This window comes from Antrostomus carolinensis, unplaced genomic scaffold (genome assembly GCF_000700745.2).
Source record: "Antrostomus carolinensis isolate BGI_N321 unplaced genomic scaffold, ASM70074v2 scaffold10485, whole genome shotgun sequence".
Taxonomy (NCBI): Eukaryota; Metazoa; Chordata; class Aves; order Caprimulgiformes; family Caprimulgidae; genus Antrostomus; species Antrostomus carolinensis.
The window spans coordinates 50,252-67,893 of record NW_010315703.1 but is presented as its reverse complement, the minus strand read 5'-3'; the positions used below and the strand labels follow the sequence as shown (position 1 = coordinate 67,893).

General features: G+C 39.9%; 1 protein-coding gene across 1 annotated transcript; it reads right to left on the bottom strand.

The window, feature by feature from the left end:
• Positions 1-1,336: 1,336 nt before the first annotated feature.
• LOC104524999 (phospholipid scramblase 1) lies at positions 1,337-17,081 on the bottom strand. The gene is made up of 10 exons (XM_029084968.1): positions 17,068-17,081; positions 14,886-15,083; positions 11,659-11,690; positions 10,728-10,829; positions 7,369-7,538; positions 6,276-6,318; positions 4,975-5,195; positions 3,990-4,151; positions 2,773-2,934; positions 1,337-1,536 (listed from the first exon to the last, which is right to left on the bottom strand). The coding sequence occupies exons 1-10, from the start codon at positions 17,079-17,081 to the stop codon at positions 1,477-1,479; spliced, it is 1,164 nt and encodes a 387-aa protein (XP_028940801.1). The 3' UTR covers positions 1,337-1,476.
• Positions 17,082-17,642: the final 561 nt, after the last annotated feature.

Here is a 17,642-nt window from a genome sequence, read left to right as displayed (position 1 = left end):
TCTAAGAGGCCTAGCTTGAAATTCTTAGACCTTACTGTGTAGCTGGATTTTCACATTGATTCTCTTGGGCTATCTAATTATTCACTAATTTTGCTAAATACACGGTAAAGGGTAAAGAAATAAACTGTAGCAATTTGACCACTAGACTCAAGCAGCACAAGATCAAAAAATCTACGTTACAACAGCACGATTTACAGAACTTCATTGTTGGATTTCATTGTATTTGAGAAACTTGTTTGTAATCAAATATCTCTTTGCTTTTATTACAATTTACAGAATTGTTACTGCTTGCAACTACAATTCTGCTAAAGACGCAAGAGTTGCAACATCTTCTTCCTACAATCTTGATATGACTGTTTGCATTCTCACATTCTTCCCTTACTGCTCTACAGAGATGTATGTGAATTTTTCTATGTAATTTTGTATGCGAGGTTGTTGGGACAATGGTGCTTCCAGGATTTATGGTGAATTTTTAACTGAAAACCTTTAATTACTTGGAGAAATTAAAATAAAGTCTCACGGTTATGTCCCATTAGCCCAAGGTCCTAATACCTTATTTAAATTTGCATGCACTCACCAGTTTAGTGTCAAGGGATGAATTTACGATGCAAGATGCTTTTCAGCAGCTACTTTTAAAGTGGAATTGTTCTGGTTTTTATTCCTGCGCCCTCACACCTACAGACAGACTTACAATCTGTGAAAACCATGGACTAAGTGAAGAGGAAAAAGGACTGGAGAAACCGAAAAGTAAGCAACTAGTTTTTCCTTGCCTCAGGAAAAAACAGTTGTGCACAAAGCAGTTATGAAAGGATTATTACACAGAAGCAACCACAGGCATTTATATTTCCTGTCTCCTCTAAACTTCTGTTGGTGAAAATCAAAGCCTTACATTTCAAAACAACCTGAATTATGAAACTAAGTTACACTAAAGGAGTCATATTTGACAGCAGATTTGTCAATAGATTAATACAATGTTACAGTGATTTCTGATAGTTCTGTTCACTTAGATTACTTTGGTTTGAACTTATGTATTTGATATGAAGTTGGAAACAACATAATGTGAACACCAAGGCAAAATTGCTAAAGAATGATACACAAGAAAAGATCAGGACCTCTTTATTAGGCTCACTACTTATATTAATATTTAATATAGAAGTAGTCCTCTTTTATAGGAATTAAAGTAACTATAAGTAGTTATTTTACAATTCCAAATTTCTTGGGAAAAAAGTTGCTATATATTTCTATAAATTACAATATTGATCTGTACAGACAAAGAGTTCTTATTTGAATACTACAAATTATTTAATCAGATTACACACACACAAAAAAAAAAAAAAGACCGTAAGGCTTTTAGTTTATAGAAATATAACTACAAGCACAAGATGTACATTTCTCACATTCTTACTGGAGCTCTGCAATCCACTGGAAAGTTGGGAGATTTATGTTCTTCTTCCTTCTATATAAAAGTTCTAGATTTTATTGCCAAACTCCTGTTCGCTGTTTGTTATCACCAGCATGCTCAAAAAACATGAAGTCCTAAGGAAACAAAAAGCAAACAAAACAAATACTTCTTAAATGCAGTTCTTAGTTCAGAGATCTCCTGGTTGTTTTGCAAGGTATTCAAAGCACCTTCCTCTCAGAATCCTCAAATGATGAGAAGAAAGTGGGGGCACCTCTCTCCATTCTCCCATCACCTGGGACTCTCAGAATAGGACACTCACAGAGAGAGAAAGAGGTGGTGAAAAGACCTACATGGAAACTTTAAATTATCACTAGCTCAAGCTATGCTTCCTTTACTCAGGATTCCTGCCCTGGCTTTGTTTGACCTGACTTAGTCTCTTCAATTTTACCTCAAACTGGAGTCCATTGTAACAGTGACTATCTTTAGTTTACATCTGGGGGTCCCATTTTCTGTGTCTGGAGTCCTGGGTCACTTGCACTCACTAACACTGTACTTCAGGTAGATCGTAGCACATGAATACACACAGCTAAGGAAAAGCTGGTTAGTGCACAGGGCTGTTAGAGGCTGGGGAGCACTTTCCAAACTCAAGGTGCTTCACATGCCCCTTTCCTCCCCCTCTGCAGCCCTGCTAGCACAGCAGCAGTGCATTTTCTTAAATGGTACCTGATGCTGAATTGTGCAGGTAAGTGGAAACACGAGCGTGTCACACTGTTTTCAAAGAGCAAAGTGAGCTGCACTACAGTATTTGACATGGCAGAGCCAGAGTGCAGCTGAAAGCTCTCTATCAAGTTAGATGAGATTTGCCTCTACAGAAGTCCCTCCCATTAGAAATTATTCATCTGAGAGCAATTAATCCTGCTCAGCTCAGTGCTTCACCTGCTTCCAAGAAGGAGAGTTGGGAGGAACTGGCTGTAGCATTCAGCTGTCCAGTACACAGCTCAGCAGGCTGCTCTGGCTTTGGATATGTCTCTTGGCTATTGCTGATCTGCACTTTTCTGGTTTCACCATCCACATAAACATGCTTGCCTCTGCTAACCTGTCTGTAAAGAGTCTTCCCTTTGCAGGGTTTCTCAGTCCCACCAGATACGAAGCTCTCCTTAAGTACAGTTAGCACTTCATGTAGTCTACAATATGCCTATTATCTGAAATAAATTCTTTGTTGCCCTCCATGGTAGTTTTACACACAGAAAGTTTACAACAAGCTGTCACCCACTTCAAGGAGCTCAGAGTCAAATCCTTTACCAGCACAATTTGAACAAGTAGATGAAAAAGTCAGTTCATATTCAAGTATTAGTCAACGACAGACTTACGATAAGGAAGCAAGCACCTATCATGACAGCTTTCATTTTTACATCAAGGTCCATTGGGAATGTGATTCCAAAGTTATCTGCATCTGTAAAGGCTTCTTTCAAAAACCCAGTCCACTGCTTAGAAATCCTCCCAACAGTAGAAGTCTCATCCACAGACTTCACCTAGTTTAATATAAAATTAAAAAATCAACATCAAATCTGTCATTCATAATATTCCCAAATCCTTTTCATGATAGATCTATTTGAAAGCTTCAGATTGTGTTATTTGAATTAATGCAGTCATTGAATGCAACTGCTTGTACCAAAATGCAACCCTGACTATCAGAAAGTCAATCTTAAGTAGCACAGACATAAACTTAAATCTAAATCTGACTGCAGAGTTCAATGCTTTAGTACTGTTGGAAGACAGCTACCACATGCACATGCACACACTCTGCTCCAAGTGTTGCCTTTTAGCCAAGAGAGTGAAATAATTTCTCTTGCCATGTATCAGGAACTGCTCAAGTGAAAATTAAACAAATTAAATCATGTTCCAAAGCAGAGATTAGTCCTTTGTCAATATTATGTTTCCTAAAGTTAGATCCAGTCTTCCTGGTCATGTGAAAGACTAGTCCCCACAATAAAATGATACTAAATTTGCTTTAGCAACTATTTGCAACATCATTTTAAACATTAAATGGTATTGTATCTACCACTTAATGTGTACAAAAATAATGATGCATTAATCTATTATTTTTAAGTGAAAGTTGTAACTCTTCAGTCATGCAAATCTATATCTTAGGTCTAAATCATCTTGATATACTTGGTCATTGAATGATTATTAAATAATTAAACGAGTGGTAGTAGGAAGTCATTTTAATAAATACTTGATACAGCTGAGAATATCTTTTTTTTTTAATCAGGACCTAATATAATAGATTCAAAAAGATTTTGCACCTAGATACTTCAATTAAGAGATCTGTGTGCACCACAGGGAATTAGTCTCACTGATCACTGATGAGTGGCTTTAAGATGTCATTTCTGGAAGTTTGTCTGGTTTATCTAGATTAATCTAGATATCTAGAGAAATGAGTTGATTATACTAGCATTAAAAGATTATGTACTAATTACTTAATATATACTACAGTTCAGTTGACAGGTAATAAGTCAAGCAACAAACTATTATCAAACTACTATTTGAAAGAAGATGCACACAAAAAATTTTTAGCATTGCATACCTCAAAATTAATGTCCTCACAACAGCTGCAGACAACACATGGGCCCGTAATTTTCAGTATATCCATTCTTTTCTCATCTTGAATGGTAAACTTTGGCAAGCAGGCATGCCAGTTTTGGACAACATAACCAACTGGCGTTCCTGGAGGTGCCTGAACTTCCAGCTTCACAGGAAAAGGAAAACCTCCACATGAACATTCATGCTTTGATATGCTTGTTAGACAAAACCTACACTAGCACACAAACCAAACACAACTTATTTTTCCACAGCAATCTTTCTTTCCAATGTATAAAGCTGCATGGGGTGTTCTGTGAACGTTTTCAGAAAACTGCATGCAAATTGCAGACCTCACATGCAACTTTTGCCTTCACTAAAGACAATAAGATACTCCTAAGCCTGTGGAGTACACAAGCTATGTATCTATAGTATAAAGATCAAAGTCTAGGGAAAGGAAGGCTGAGCATCCTGAAAGCATTCAGTGAAGACACTAAAGGATGTAGCTACTACAAATCCCTCAGGAAGAGCTCCGAGTAGGCTCAGGTTTGAGGTTTCAGAAGTTGCACCACCCCATAATTATTTTAATAATTAAAAAGCTCATCATCCTATGTGCTGAATTTCACTATAGCTTTCATAGCAGTAAAGTGAAAACTCTAGCTGTTATTTTACGGAAGCCGTTGCCTCTTACATTGCTAGTCCATCTCCAACGCAGATTTCGGCACTAGCTACAAGTTCCCTGACACGCTGTTGAATCAAATTTCTCATTGCCATAACCACAAGTGGTCAGAGTGAACCTAAGTGTTGCATAACACCTGCTTCTTCCCAGACCAAGAACCCCATGCACAAATCCCACGATCTCTCTCCCCACAGTTTACAGGCAAAACTTGACTTGTTCCATCTTGCCTCCTGCATCAAGACAACTCAATCTTAAAACTGTACAGGTGGACCACGTCCCACATGAAGGAAGACAGTGAGAGGGAGCAACTCACCTCCTGTAAGCAGCAGGGAAAGCAGCACGAAGAACACCGGAGAGGTCTCTGCAGCGTTATCACCTCATGGCCAAGGTTATCCATAATCCGAAGGGTGAAGGGTCGTGATGGCCCACAGCAATTCCTGGTACAGCACTCAGTGTCCTCAGCTGCAAAGTACACCCTTTGCCCCAGTGAATTCTTGATTTCATATTTGTTGTTTGTTTCAAAACCAGTCAAAACTGAAAAATAGGAACAGAACTGATAAATTTCTGAGGTGCATCTAGTCAGAAAAGTCACCTGCTAACTCTAAAGCTACCTTTTGGGAAGTCAGGCCTCGCTCAGTCTGTCAGAGGCATCTACCAGCAACGGGAAGCGGCAGGGAAGGACCCTCAAGCAGAGCAGCCTGACAGAGAAGTCCAGAGAGGAAAAGCCACAATGAACATGGCAATGCAGAAAGAGCATAGAGATCTCCACCAGTCCCCTCCCACCAGACACAGACACCTACTGCCAGAGCAAGCACCACAATTATAAATAACACAGCATGGAAGATTCCCAGGGAAGAGCTGAAGGGATGACAATTAAAGAAACTTGTGAATTTGGGAGTGAAGTAAGAAAAGGGCTCTAGAGGGCACAAAAACATTCAGAATGAGAAGGCCACAAAAAAAGCCTCACTGTCAAGATTCACAGCAGCACAAATAGAAAACAACATTAGCTAGGACAGAAATTTTGATTAATTTATCTAGCAATTAAAGTACTCTTTGAAGCATTATGGAAAGAAATTGCAGAAGCATTAGGTGCCAAGATGGATGGCCCATTTTATTTCTTCTAGTTGAAAGACACTGATAACATGACTTTGGTATTCCTAAAGTGAATGCAATGAGGGAAGCAGAAGGAAAGCAGTTCAATTCACTAAAACAGCAGGATTGCCTGGAAATGGGATCAGAGCCACATGCCGGTCTGTGGCATTAGATGGAGTGAGGACAGAAAAGAAGATCTTTAGGTAGGGAAGATAGGCAAGTAAAAATCATGTGAATGAATAGCATGAGAAATGTGTGACTTCAGCTATAACTAGCTACCAAGATTGTTCAGTTGCATTGCTATGTATCTTTTAAGATATAGAACCTGCTTAAAATCCTCTGCCCTTCTATTTTCTCTGTCCTCTCCTCCACAACTTCTGCAGGAATTGAGACAGATAACAGACAGGAAAGAGAAAGGTGGTGATCCATCCTAAATACATAGTGTTAAAGAAAGTCTAAATTTTACTGTTCTTGGGATTATTAGATTCAAACATTTCTCTGCTAGAAACACTTTGCACTTACTCTCAAGAAGTTCAATTTGCTGATGAATTAATATCTGGTCAATCTGTTAGTGGTTGAAAAATTAAACAGAACAAATAGTTAACAAGTTGTAACTAAGAGAAATCTAGTTTTAAGAAGCATTGCTGTTTCATTTCAGAATGCAGATTTATGAATCAATACACTGTGCAGAGGTAGATCATCTACCAGTAAAACTGTGGACGTAGCTCACGTCCCCCCTGTCCTGTGCCCTGTCAATTTCAGCGCACCGGTGCAGATAGCAGAGGTTGCACCCAACCTGTCCTGGCTACAAGCGCAGGGGGCTAATGTGCCTGTGCTCCTTTCAGGACTCAGGGTAGCTCAGCTGCAGAGCCTGTCAGAGCCTCTGACACAGCATATCCCAGATGCCAGCATCAGGGCTCCTTACAGACAAAAGCAGGAAACAGAAATTTTAGAGCAGAAGCTTAGCTACTGCTCAGCTCTGAGTAAAACTCAGGAAAAATCACCCTCTCCTCACTGGTGCCTTTTTTTTTTTTTTTCCTTTTTTCTTTTTTTTTTAGCAATTTGCAAAACTGGCAGTAATACATAAGTGTTAAGCCTTGATATTTGCTCCCAGTGATGAGATGAACTGTACTTTTACAGTACAAGGATATATTCCATAATGTGGAAACAATTCTTATTTTGCTATTAGAATTCTCTATGTTGTGAAGTCTGACTAGCGCTTCCCCTAACATTATGAAGAGGTGTGAAGAAAATATCATGTAGAAAATTAAGCACCTCTTACGTGCTACAATTGCCTATATTATTTATTATATACACCTTGCCAAATCACATTACATCGCACAAACAGTAGCTTCAGAAATGGGAAGGATGTATGACAGTCCTGTGCCCCTAGTCCTCTAGCATCCCACTTGGCAGCACTTCACTCCATGAAGTGCTGCAGTCATAACAGGCACCTCCACACTCAATCACATTACAAAAAGCTTCACTTAGCAGCCCAAAAGCAGCAACCCACACAGCTGCAACAAAGCCAGATGCTTTTTTTAGTTTTTTCATGGGTGCAGGCTGCTTCTCAGGTGCATATCTATTCTCTGGGAAGGGGGAAGTGTGCAGGTACCTGTGTGAGGTATTCCAGTCCAGGAGGGCAGTTAGGAAGAGGAGGAGGGACAGGCATCCAGATTGTTCCCTCCTTCACAATGGGCTGGTTCTGGATGGGTGGAACAGCAGGTCCAGCTGGGACTCCCGTGGCCTGCACCTGGTAGCCATAGCTCCCCGCACCCATGACACCTGGTGTGGTAGAAGACATGCAGTTGTGAAACTTAGATGTTGAAAAAGAATTACCCCATGGATCTTCAAAAGATTAATTTGTTCACTATTTTGAACTATGAAAGTCCTTATACCTACAATATATTTCAGTTACGAATACTATACCTTTCGTGAAGAAAGTTACACTAGATTGGGATGTTCTGATCCCTCCAGACAAAACCAAACAAAATAAATAAATGCATTATTCCTGAATATAGCAGAAATTTTATTCACATAAAGATAGACAATTTAAAAATTAGGAATAAATAAATGAAGGTTATTTCTAAGTAGAGAAGACAGAATACCTTAAAATACATGAAAAGTATTGGCATTTACAAGCTGTCAGTTGTAACTTTATTATATCTAGACCTAGAATAATATCTTCTAGGTCTAGATATAATAATAAATCTATAATAATATCTACCTATAATAACCTAGAATTATATCTTCTACTTATGTGATAGGAAATGTCCTTTTAGCAAAGTTCATCTGCAGTTCTCAAACCAGATGAGTGCAATCTAAAAACTGCACTTGCCCATTTATTTGATGGATTCTCTTTCAAAACTCAGGAAATCCACAACTCCTTCATGGAAGAGGTGCATAATAAAGGAGGAAAGAGTTCCACATTTTCTGAATATCAAGTAACTCTTCTCCAGTTAGCACTCAATAGGAAACAGAAGCTCCGAGGAAGCACTTCAGGGTCTAAATGCTCCACACCCCACTAGACGGCACACACAGCACTGCCTTAGCGCTCACAAACCATCCCAGGTCCTGGGCTGTGCCCAGAGCCTGGCCTTGCCCAAGTATGGTCCTGCAGCAATGTGGGCTTTACTACAGAAGAGCTTTATTACCTTGTAGCTGAAGCTGCTGAAGTTACTATTAAAGTTACAGAACTAGAACTATAATTTTTCCCTCATTTAATACTTTCCCGGTAGGCACACAGGCTTTCAATCTGATGCAGAAGAATTTTATATTTTAGTCAGAATAAAGTACAACACAGAAGCCACAAAGCGTATTTTTGTAGAGCGCAAATAATTTGAGACACTGACTTGTAGAATTATCTTTAGCCCAAATCAGTTCAGCACCAATCACAGAATCATAGAACCATTCTTGTTGGAAAAGATCTTTAAGTTCATCAAGCCCAACTGGAAACCTAACACTGCCGAGTCCACCTCTATATGTCCCTAAGTATCACATCTACAAGTCTTTTAAATACCTTCAGCAATGGTGACTGCATCACTTCCCTGGGCACCCTCTTCCAATGCCTGACACCTCTTTCAGTGAAGATATTTTTCCTAATATCCAATCTAAACCTCCCTTTTTCCTAATATCCAATCTAAACCTCCCCTGGCACAACTTGAGGTCATTTCCTCTCGTCCTATCACTTGGAAGAGACTGACATCCACCTCACTATAACCTCCTTTCAGGTAGTTGTTGAGAGCGATAAGGTCTCCCCTCAGCCTCCATTTCTCCAGGCTAAACAACCCCCATTCCCTCAGCCTCTCCTCATAAGATTTGTGCTTTAGACGCTTCACCAGCTTCGTTGCTCTTCTTTGGACATGCTCCAGCCCCTCAATATTTTTCCTGTAGTGAGAGGCCCAAAACTAAACACAGTACTTGAGTTGTGGCCTCACCAGTGCTGAGTACATGGGCACGATCACTTCCCTGGTCCTGCTGGCCACACTAATTTCTGCTACAAGCCAGGACGCTATTGGCCTTCTTGACCACCAGAACACTGCTGGCTCATATTCAGCTGGCTGTTGACCAACATCCTCAGGTCCTTTTCCACCAGGCAGTTCTCCAGCCACTCTGCCCCAAGCCCATAGTGCTGCATGGGGTTGTTGTGACCCAAGTGCAGGAGGCTGCACTTGACCTTGTTGAACTTCAGATTGGCCTCAGCCCATCGATCCAGCCTGTCTAGATCCCTCTGCGGAGACTTCCTGCCCTCAAGCAGACCAACACTCCCGCCCAACTTTCTGAGGGTGCACTCAATCCCCTCATCCAGATCACTGATAAAGATATTAAACAGAGCTGGCCCCAATACGGAGCCCTGGGGAACATGACTTGTAACCAGCTGCCAAATGGATTTAACTCCATTCATCACAACATTTTGGGCCTGGTCATCCAGCCAGTTTTTTACCCAGCAAAGAGTACACCCATCCAAACCATGTATGTATTACACATCAATACATGTGAAAGCTCACCCTATGGCCATATGCAGGACAGTACCTCAGGTGATGTAAACAACTGTATCTTAAAACTCATAGGTGGCAGGATCACTCATCCCAGGGAAGGATGGAATCCAAAATCACTTTTATGTCTGAGTGCAGGCTTTGCACACAAACTGACTACCTACTGCTATCACGTGTAAGGGTGTGCACACACAATTATTCAAAAAAAAAATGCTGCACAGGCAGCGTGTGCTCATTCCCCACTGAAGCTAACAGTACTTAGAGACTTCAGACTGCCTTACCACAAAATCCATAAGCTTTAACTTAGAACAGCATGGCAACTTAGGCCAAACTTTCTGCATTTTATCTATAACTTACGCTTTGAGCCCAATTGTTAGATATTGCTCGTTGTGATTTGGTTCTTCAGAAAGCAATTAGTTGCAATAACATGAGAAGCAATTTAGGAGTGCTGCATTTTGAATTTGGAGCAGAAAGTGAAATAGAAGAGGAGAAAAGCAAATGAGTGAAAGTGTAAGGTATAACCATGAGCAAAGTACAGTAACGGAGTAGGAAACAGGAACGGAATACATGGACCAGCAGAACTGTGAGAGGAAAACAATTCTTACTTTAGTTCTGGATTTCTACAGAAAAATAAAGTGAAATACTGAAATAACATGTGAATTTAAAAATCTGATCATCAGCAAGAAGCTGCCACACATTAATTTCTTTGCATCAGTAACACCTCCCTGACAAACTTCCCACAGTGACCACTGAGGAACATCTGACATTTTTAACACCTACCACTGTTGGTAGTGCTCAGCACATAACATGTAGCACCAAGAAGGAAAGATAACAACTTTTCATCAGAACAGAAATTATCAGAAACTCTACAGAATTAACAGCAGAAAAGTAAGTCAGAGCTGGTCACCCTTGTGAAACCTCCTATTTCCCATGCTTATTTCCTAATAGTGTAGAGCAGATCTGTAGCCAAGCAACCTACCTTGGTAAGTCCCAGGTGCATACTGAGGGTAGCCATAGGGGACTTGATTCCCTGGTGCATGGTGAGCATTTGAAAATTCAGGTGCTGGTGCAGGTTTATGTGCTGGAAAAATGGAACATACGCTCTGAATATTGCTTGTTTCCTCCTACCCTACGGTGAAAGATCCCCAACATTGCCTTCTTTTTCAGAGTAGACACATAAAAAATTAGCCAGCTGTTTTCTGTATAGCAAAAACTGTATAACAAACATTTGTTTATGCACAATAGTATATTAAACATCACTGTAACTTGAAGGAGTTCTGATCCTTAAAGTGCAGACAAAAGGCAGGTATGGCACATGATGTCCTGAAGATGTCACAGAATCACAGAATCATTTATCTTGGAAGGGATCTCTTGAGGTCACCTAGTGCAATCCCTGCTCAAGCAGGGTCAGTTTGCTCTCAGTCTAGAGCAGAAGTGCCTTTGTTCATTTATATTTAGAAGGAGGCTTTAATTCAAAGAATTGCCAGGGAACTGACAGGCTGCCCTCCTGTACAGAACAGACTGGTAATGAGTCATTCTCCACTATGTAAAATATTTTCTCCCAATTTCTTCAAGTTAGGATCACACTAATGCCTCACTATCAGACTCAGGGGGTTATGGATTTAAAAACATTTACCAAGTTCAGTTTGTAAGCAGAAATAACTTGAATTTCAAGATTATTAATTTATTTTATTTAACTTCAGAAATGAAGATCTGAAAAATGTAAACTTTATATTTTGCAAATTATTCAATTTTAAAATGTAAATAATTTCAACTTAAAACATTTATATGTATTTCATAAAATTGTAAGGTAAACTAATAGCTAAACTAATATTTCTTGAACACTTCAGAAGGACCCATGTTGTCTTTGATATTAACAAAAGATGACATTTTGTTTATATTTTACTCACCTTGCATCGCTGTGGATCTGCTTATAATTGTTCTGAAAAACAACATTTTTATTTCATGGGTTTTTTTTAATATATCATTTCAAACAAGTGTTATTCAGAGTTCTCTGTTTATTATTGATAAAAGAAACTTGCCTGTCTAAACCATACAGGAAAGCTAAATTACAAACACAAGCTAAAATAACTTTTAAAATCTCAGCTTCCCTCTAGGCTATGTCTCTACCACAACAGAAGTCTGAATTATCTCTGCCTACATTCATGATTTCAGTATCCTGAAATCATCCTCAACTCAGAGGAAAGCATCGGGATGTGCAGTTATTTCATTTCAGTGCAGGACTCCATTATGCAGCCAATTCAGAAACATAATGCAATCCATATCAACAAATTACTGCAGTAATTTTGGAGGAACTCGTTTAGTGTATTGATGTTGACTACAAATCCTGCGTGGGTAAATCGTGGAGCAGTCGTGATGCCATGCTACCACCTATTCAGTTCTTTACGCTATTCCACTTCTGCAGTGATACTAGTAAATATCATGTATCCAATTCTTGTCTCCACACAGTAATAAAGGGTGAGCTTGCACAGGCGAGTGGGCTTCCACGGCAGAATATCATGAGTGAAATTGGCCAATGGTTGTCTTTTTCCTTCTACTCTTCCAGGGTTGCCAAAAGAAGTTTTAAAAAAGCAGAATAAACATTTATTGATGCCAGCATCAGCCTTGAAAGATACTACTGTCAGTCTCTGGGGTAACAAGAGAAGTAAGACAATGGCAGCAACTTCTATTAAAGACAGAGGTCCAAAATAGCCAGGAGATCCATGAGTGGAAGTATAAAAAAAGGAGCTTCTTTTACAGGATCAAAAGCTTTAAAATAAACAATAAACCCAGTTATTCTTTAAAAATAATGCAGTTCACATTAAACTAGTAATATATTTTGTCTGTTGTGGTTCTTCCAACTAGTTCAGTTCAATTAAGATGGTCATTCAAAGCTGAGAATCAAATTGAAACTGAAAGCAGTTCCTTCCTGCTTTTCACCCCCACAGTAAAAGCAGATGTCACAGGAGGATGTTTGATGGTTCTGGGATGACATAGCATCTAGCTCATTTCCCAACTCATACACAACATCCTCTTTGTTTAATAAATTGGTCTGAGAGTGTTCCTTTTTTTTTTTTTTCCTTCTACTTTACTAACAAAACCACCATCCTGTTTTATGTACTTTAATTGGATTCTGGTCCCCATATGAATACAGGTTAAAAATCAGTAATAGGAAGTAATTTAAAATTATACATCTAATTTAAAAATCTAATTTAAAAATCTGATTCAAACTATGTAACTTGAACTTTGTTCTCACAGTTGATAATACAGAGTGATTAATATATGACCATATTAAAATATGGGGAACTGGAAACGCTTCATGCAGAGAGCCTGTTTGGTAATGAATTACCCTTATGAAATACAGTTCCTGGATGGTCTGCTGTCCACCCACTGTGCCTGCATATGGGGAGTGGGCAAGATGGGCCCCACCAGCCACTTCTGAAACACACAACCTGAACCCTGCAGCGTGGCTTCCAACCTCACCCCCTGCAACGCAGAGAGGAAATGAAAGGCAGAAGAACTGCTTCCTCGTGTACACACACACACGCACACACAATGGTCCTTCAACTGCCAAGAGCAGCCATTCAGCTGCGGGCTAGCAAGCTGGCAGCAGACCCCAAACCTCGTTTGCTGCGGTGCTCATGAGAGAAGGGAACTCATAACAAGAAGTCTCATTCTTCATACCCTGTCCCTATAGGTTCTACTATCTAGAACCCATGTTGCCAGCCTTCCTCCTCATCCATAGGCATTCCCAGACTTTTTCCCTTTGCTCTCAGAAGTAACAGTCAACAGCTGCAATAGCCTAAACCCTCGCACCCAGCACCAGCATACCCAACTGGTTCCTCACTTTCTCCTTACTTTCTTGAGTCGTTACTCAAATAGGTAACATGGAAGCAGCCCTGAGAGGTATCCAGGTGCCCAGGCACAGTGTTCTTCCCCTCCAGGAGTTTTGAGCCTATGCACTTAAGGACAGCCAAAAACTTTTGGAAAGAAAATCGAGAAAATACTCGTTCCAAAGGAAGTCAGAAAAAAACTGTTGCAGTTCAGAGAACAGTGAAGAAAAAACATCCCCAGATTGTTCCTTTTAATAAATGGCAGAACATCCATGTTTCTTTTCTCATTTTCAGAACTGCATTACACAGCTATATCTCCCTCACCCTGATGCATGCTGGTAGATACACTACAACTGGTTTAGAAAGGTCTTAATTCAGTCATCCACAGAACTTCCTGTTTTTATCAGAAAAAAACAGTATACTAGCATGACAATCAGTTTCGTTTCTTACCCAGCTCACTAAAATACTGCCAATAGCATATTAACATAAGCCCTCAAGCACAAACATCATGCATGGTGCCATTTAAATACCAAACCTCTCCAAGGTTTATGATTCAAAAAACAGACTTAGAAAGCCAAATAGCTATGAGGCGTGCATTAGTTCACCCTAGCTAGCTTTGTGGCACTTCTTTTCATCATCACATTATATTAGACTATTCAGCCACTGGATTTTAACCTTGACTGCTGGAAAAACAGTATACTTAATAATCTGGTTGATCTAATTAAACGGGTTATTTTCTGCTAAAGTTAACAAAATAGAGAGAGAGAGGGAATGAAATGGGCTATAAACTGACATTAAATTATTTTGTTCAAGTGCAGTAAGGTACCCTCTCCCCTTACACAGATATCTCTCCAGAAACCTAGAAATCACAACACCTGAGAGCCATAAAAACAGGTCACACTGAGTATCCGGCCTCGATGAGAATAGGACACATGTCTAACACCGCTGGCTTCACTGCTGGTGACAGACCACCACTGCCAGAACCCTGCCTGCTGCTGGCAGCTCCCTGGAGCCAGGCTCTCCCAGGACAGCCCTGGCTGCCGGGGTTTTCCTTCAACCGGCCTCTGCAGGTGAGTTACTTTGCCACCTCCAGTAACTAACTGTTGCTAGAGAGACATTTTCTAACTTAATCCCAGATTGGGAAATTTGGCCCTTACAATCACCAGGTCCTTTTCACGGCCCTTCTAATAATTAAGCATTCCTCCGATTAAAAAAAAATAAAATAAAATAAGATATACCTGAATAATAATAATAATTAAAAAAAAAAAAAAAAGGAAATCTTATACAGTAAAGAAATCACATACGGCAAAGAATCCCCGTTCCCAAAGCCACGGCGGCGTCCCGCACAGACCCCCGCTTCCCGCCGCTCCGCAGCTCCCGTCCCGGTCCTGTCGCCTCGGGTACACCGCGCCCTGCGGGGCGGGTGCTGCTGGGGGGGGCGGGGACCGGCGGAAGTCTCTTGTTTCGGGTAGGAAAGGAGGTCTGTCTCAGAACGTCTACAACTAAAATAACACAGGTATTCCTTTATGAGGGAGGTATGGCAGTTCACACTTGCCCATATATCTATGTCTTTTATATGTGTATCAAATGATCATTCACAGTAAAGTAGAATAAAAAAAATAATCTTGGGTTTCCTATAATCTTTACACTATCATCCTCTCTTGTCTGAAAAAAATTTCTACTATAAGAAAAAATTTCCACTGTAACCTAACTGTTCAGCAAGGACAGTTTGGTTTCTGTGAAATATCTGTCAAGGGAAGAGAAAAAAAACCAACCAAACCAAAACACAAGACCTTTTGCTTGGTGCTTGCACTGATGCACTATTTCTGAAAGATTTCCCAAAACCACAGGTGGTTTGAGGAAATGATTGCCTTAACGTTGTTTCATTCTAATGTCTGGTACTACCTTAATAAATACTGGTATGATACTAGTCGGAGAAATACAGGCAGCACAGTGCATTCATATTGCTTGAGGAAACACCGGGTTTAAGTCTGAAAAGGTCCAAAGTTTCTAAAAGTTTCCTATAACTTTTAAAGCTTTTATATATCAAAAACATTTGCCTCTAAATAGGTACTGCAAAAATGAGTCTTACAAAAGGGATCATGTCATGACACAGAATCCAGGCATACATGATTGTGAGAACTGGGGTGTCTTGGTTTAGTCAGCTGTTCTATCCCCCAGTGACTCCCCACCTGGGAAGGGGAATTAGGAAAAGGAAAGGAGACCCGTGGGTCGAAATGAAAATTGATTTAATTAAATAATAAGAAGAACTAATATTAATACTAATATAAAATACACAAAGTTGTACTCAGCCAACAAAAACACAACGGTCACAACAAGCGGGAGAGTTGGCCTTGGGAGCAGAATGACAGGCTAGACCCTCCAAGGATGGCAGCCACTGAGGAAGAGGGCTGTCCCCAGAAACTGTCCAGTTTATATTTAGCATGGCATTTACGGTATGGAATACTTCTGTTGGTCAGCTTGGGTCAGCTGCCCTGGCTCTCACTTCTCATAGCCTTGGCACCTGGCTCACTATAAACTGATGAAGACCTTGATCACTATGGAAACCTGCACGCCATGGATGGCCACAAACTAAAACCAAGTGTCTTATCAAATTTGTTCTCACTAAATCAGGTGCTGCAGTCTTCTTAAAAATGCAGCTTTTCTGACAGAGAATTAATTTTATGATTCTATACCAGCAAAACCAGGACATGGGGTAAGGAAATGTGGTTTAATCCAGCCAGCAGTCAAACACCACACAGCCACTCACTCACTCTCCCCTGCCCCAGGGAATAGAGGAGAGAACTGGAGGGGTAGAGGTAAAGGTAAAGACTCATAGGTTGAGTTAAAAACAATTTAATAAGTGAAATAAAATAAAATAATGACAGTAACAATGGCAATAACAGTAATAATAGAATATACCAATGAGTGATGCACAGTGCAATTGATAACCACCCACCAACCAACGCCCAGCCCATTCCTGGCTAGCGATCCCAGAGGAGAGAAAATCCCAAGACAGAGAGAGCTTTCCAGATTTCCTAATTTATATAATGAGTATGATGTTACAAGATATGGAATATCCACTGGCATATCCAGATGCCAGATTGAATCTCTTGCTCCGGCTATACCCTCTCCTAGCTGCACACTAGCAAAGCGTGGAAAGTTGAAAAGTCCTTGATTTCTTAGCAACAACTCAAAACATCAGTATATTATCAACATTCTTTTCATATCAAATTCCATACTAAATCCAAAACGCAGGACTATTCTAGACACTAAGAAGAAAATTAGCTCTGTCCCAGCTGAAACCAGGACAGGAATAGGAGCACCTATTAAGTTATTTACTCCTTTTATAATAAATTTAACTGTACGAGGTGAAGGGCAGACACACTTTACTTTCAAAACTGACTGTATACAAATATATTTTGTGTGTGATCTCAAATTTACGGTACTTTCCTGGTTCCATGTAGGCTCTGTGGATCCACTCACCATCCTTCATCCATTAGCAGCCCTTTAATGATAAAGAATGAGGAGGCCCAAAAGAAGAGTACTAGGAGAGTTGCTGAAGGTCTTTCATGTAAAAGCAGCTAGAGTTTTGGACCCAGATGATTCCTCTAAAACGAAGTCTTATCAAGGTTTCTGTTGAATAAGATTTACCATTAATTTATTAAAAAAATGAAAGACATAGCTATAACTCAAAGTGCCCCATTGGTTGGTGGATTATTTGTTGAGTAATGTGAGATTGAGGTAGGTAAGTGTTAAATCCCTCACTTTCAGCTCAGTTTTTTAAGAAAGAAGCTACTTTATTACAAAACATTTGTCTATTCCAAATATTTTCAGGTTAAAGATGATCAAGGAATGCAGATAACGTCACTGTTATATAGATAAGACATTAATACATTGAATGGAAATGCCTGATTTTACAAGGGTCATTGTAGATTTACGTAATGCTTGTTAATGATCATCATAAAACATTCCAAGGTTACAGAGAAACTCATATAGCAAATTGCAGAGGATTGGCTTGCGGAGACATTTCTTTAAATGTCACTGTTAAGATTCACATG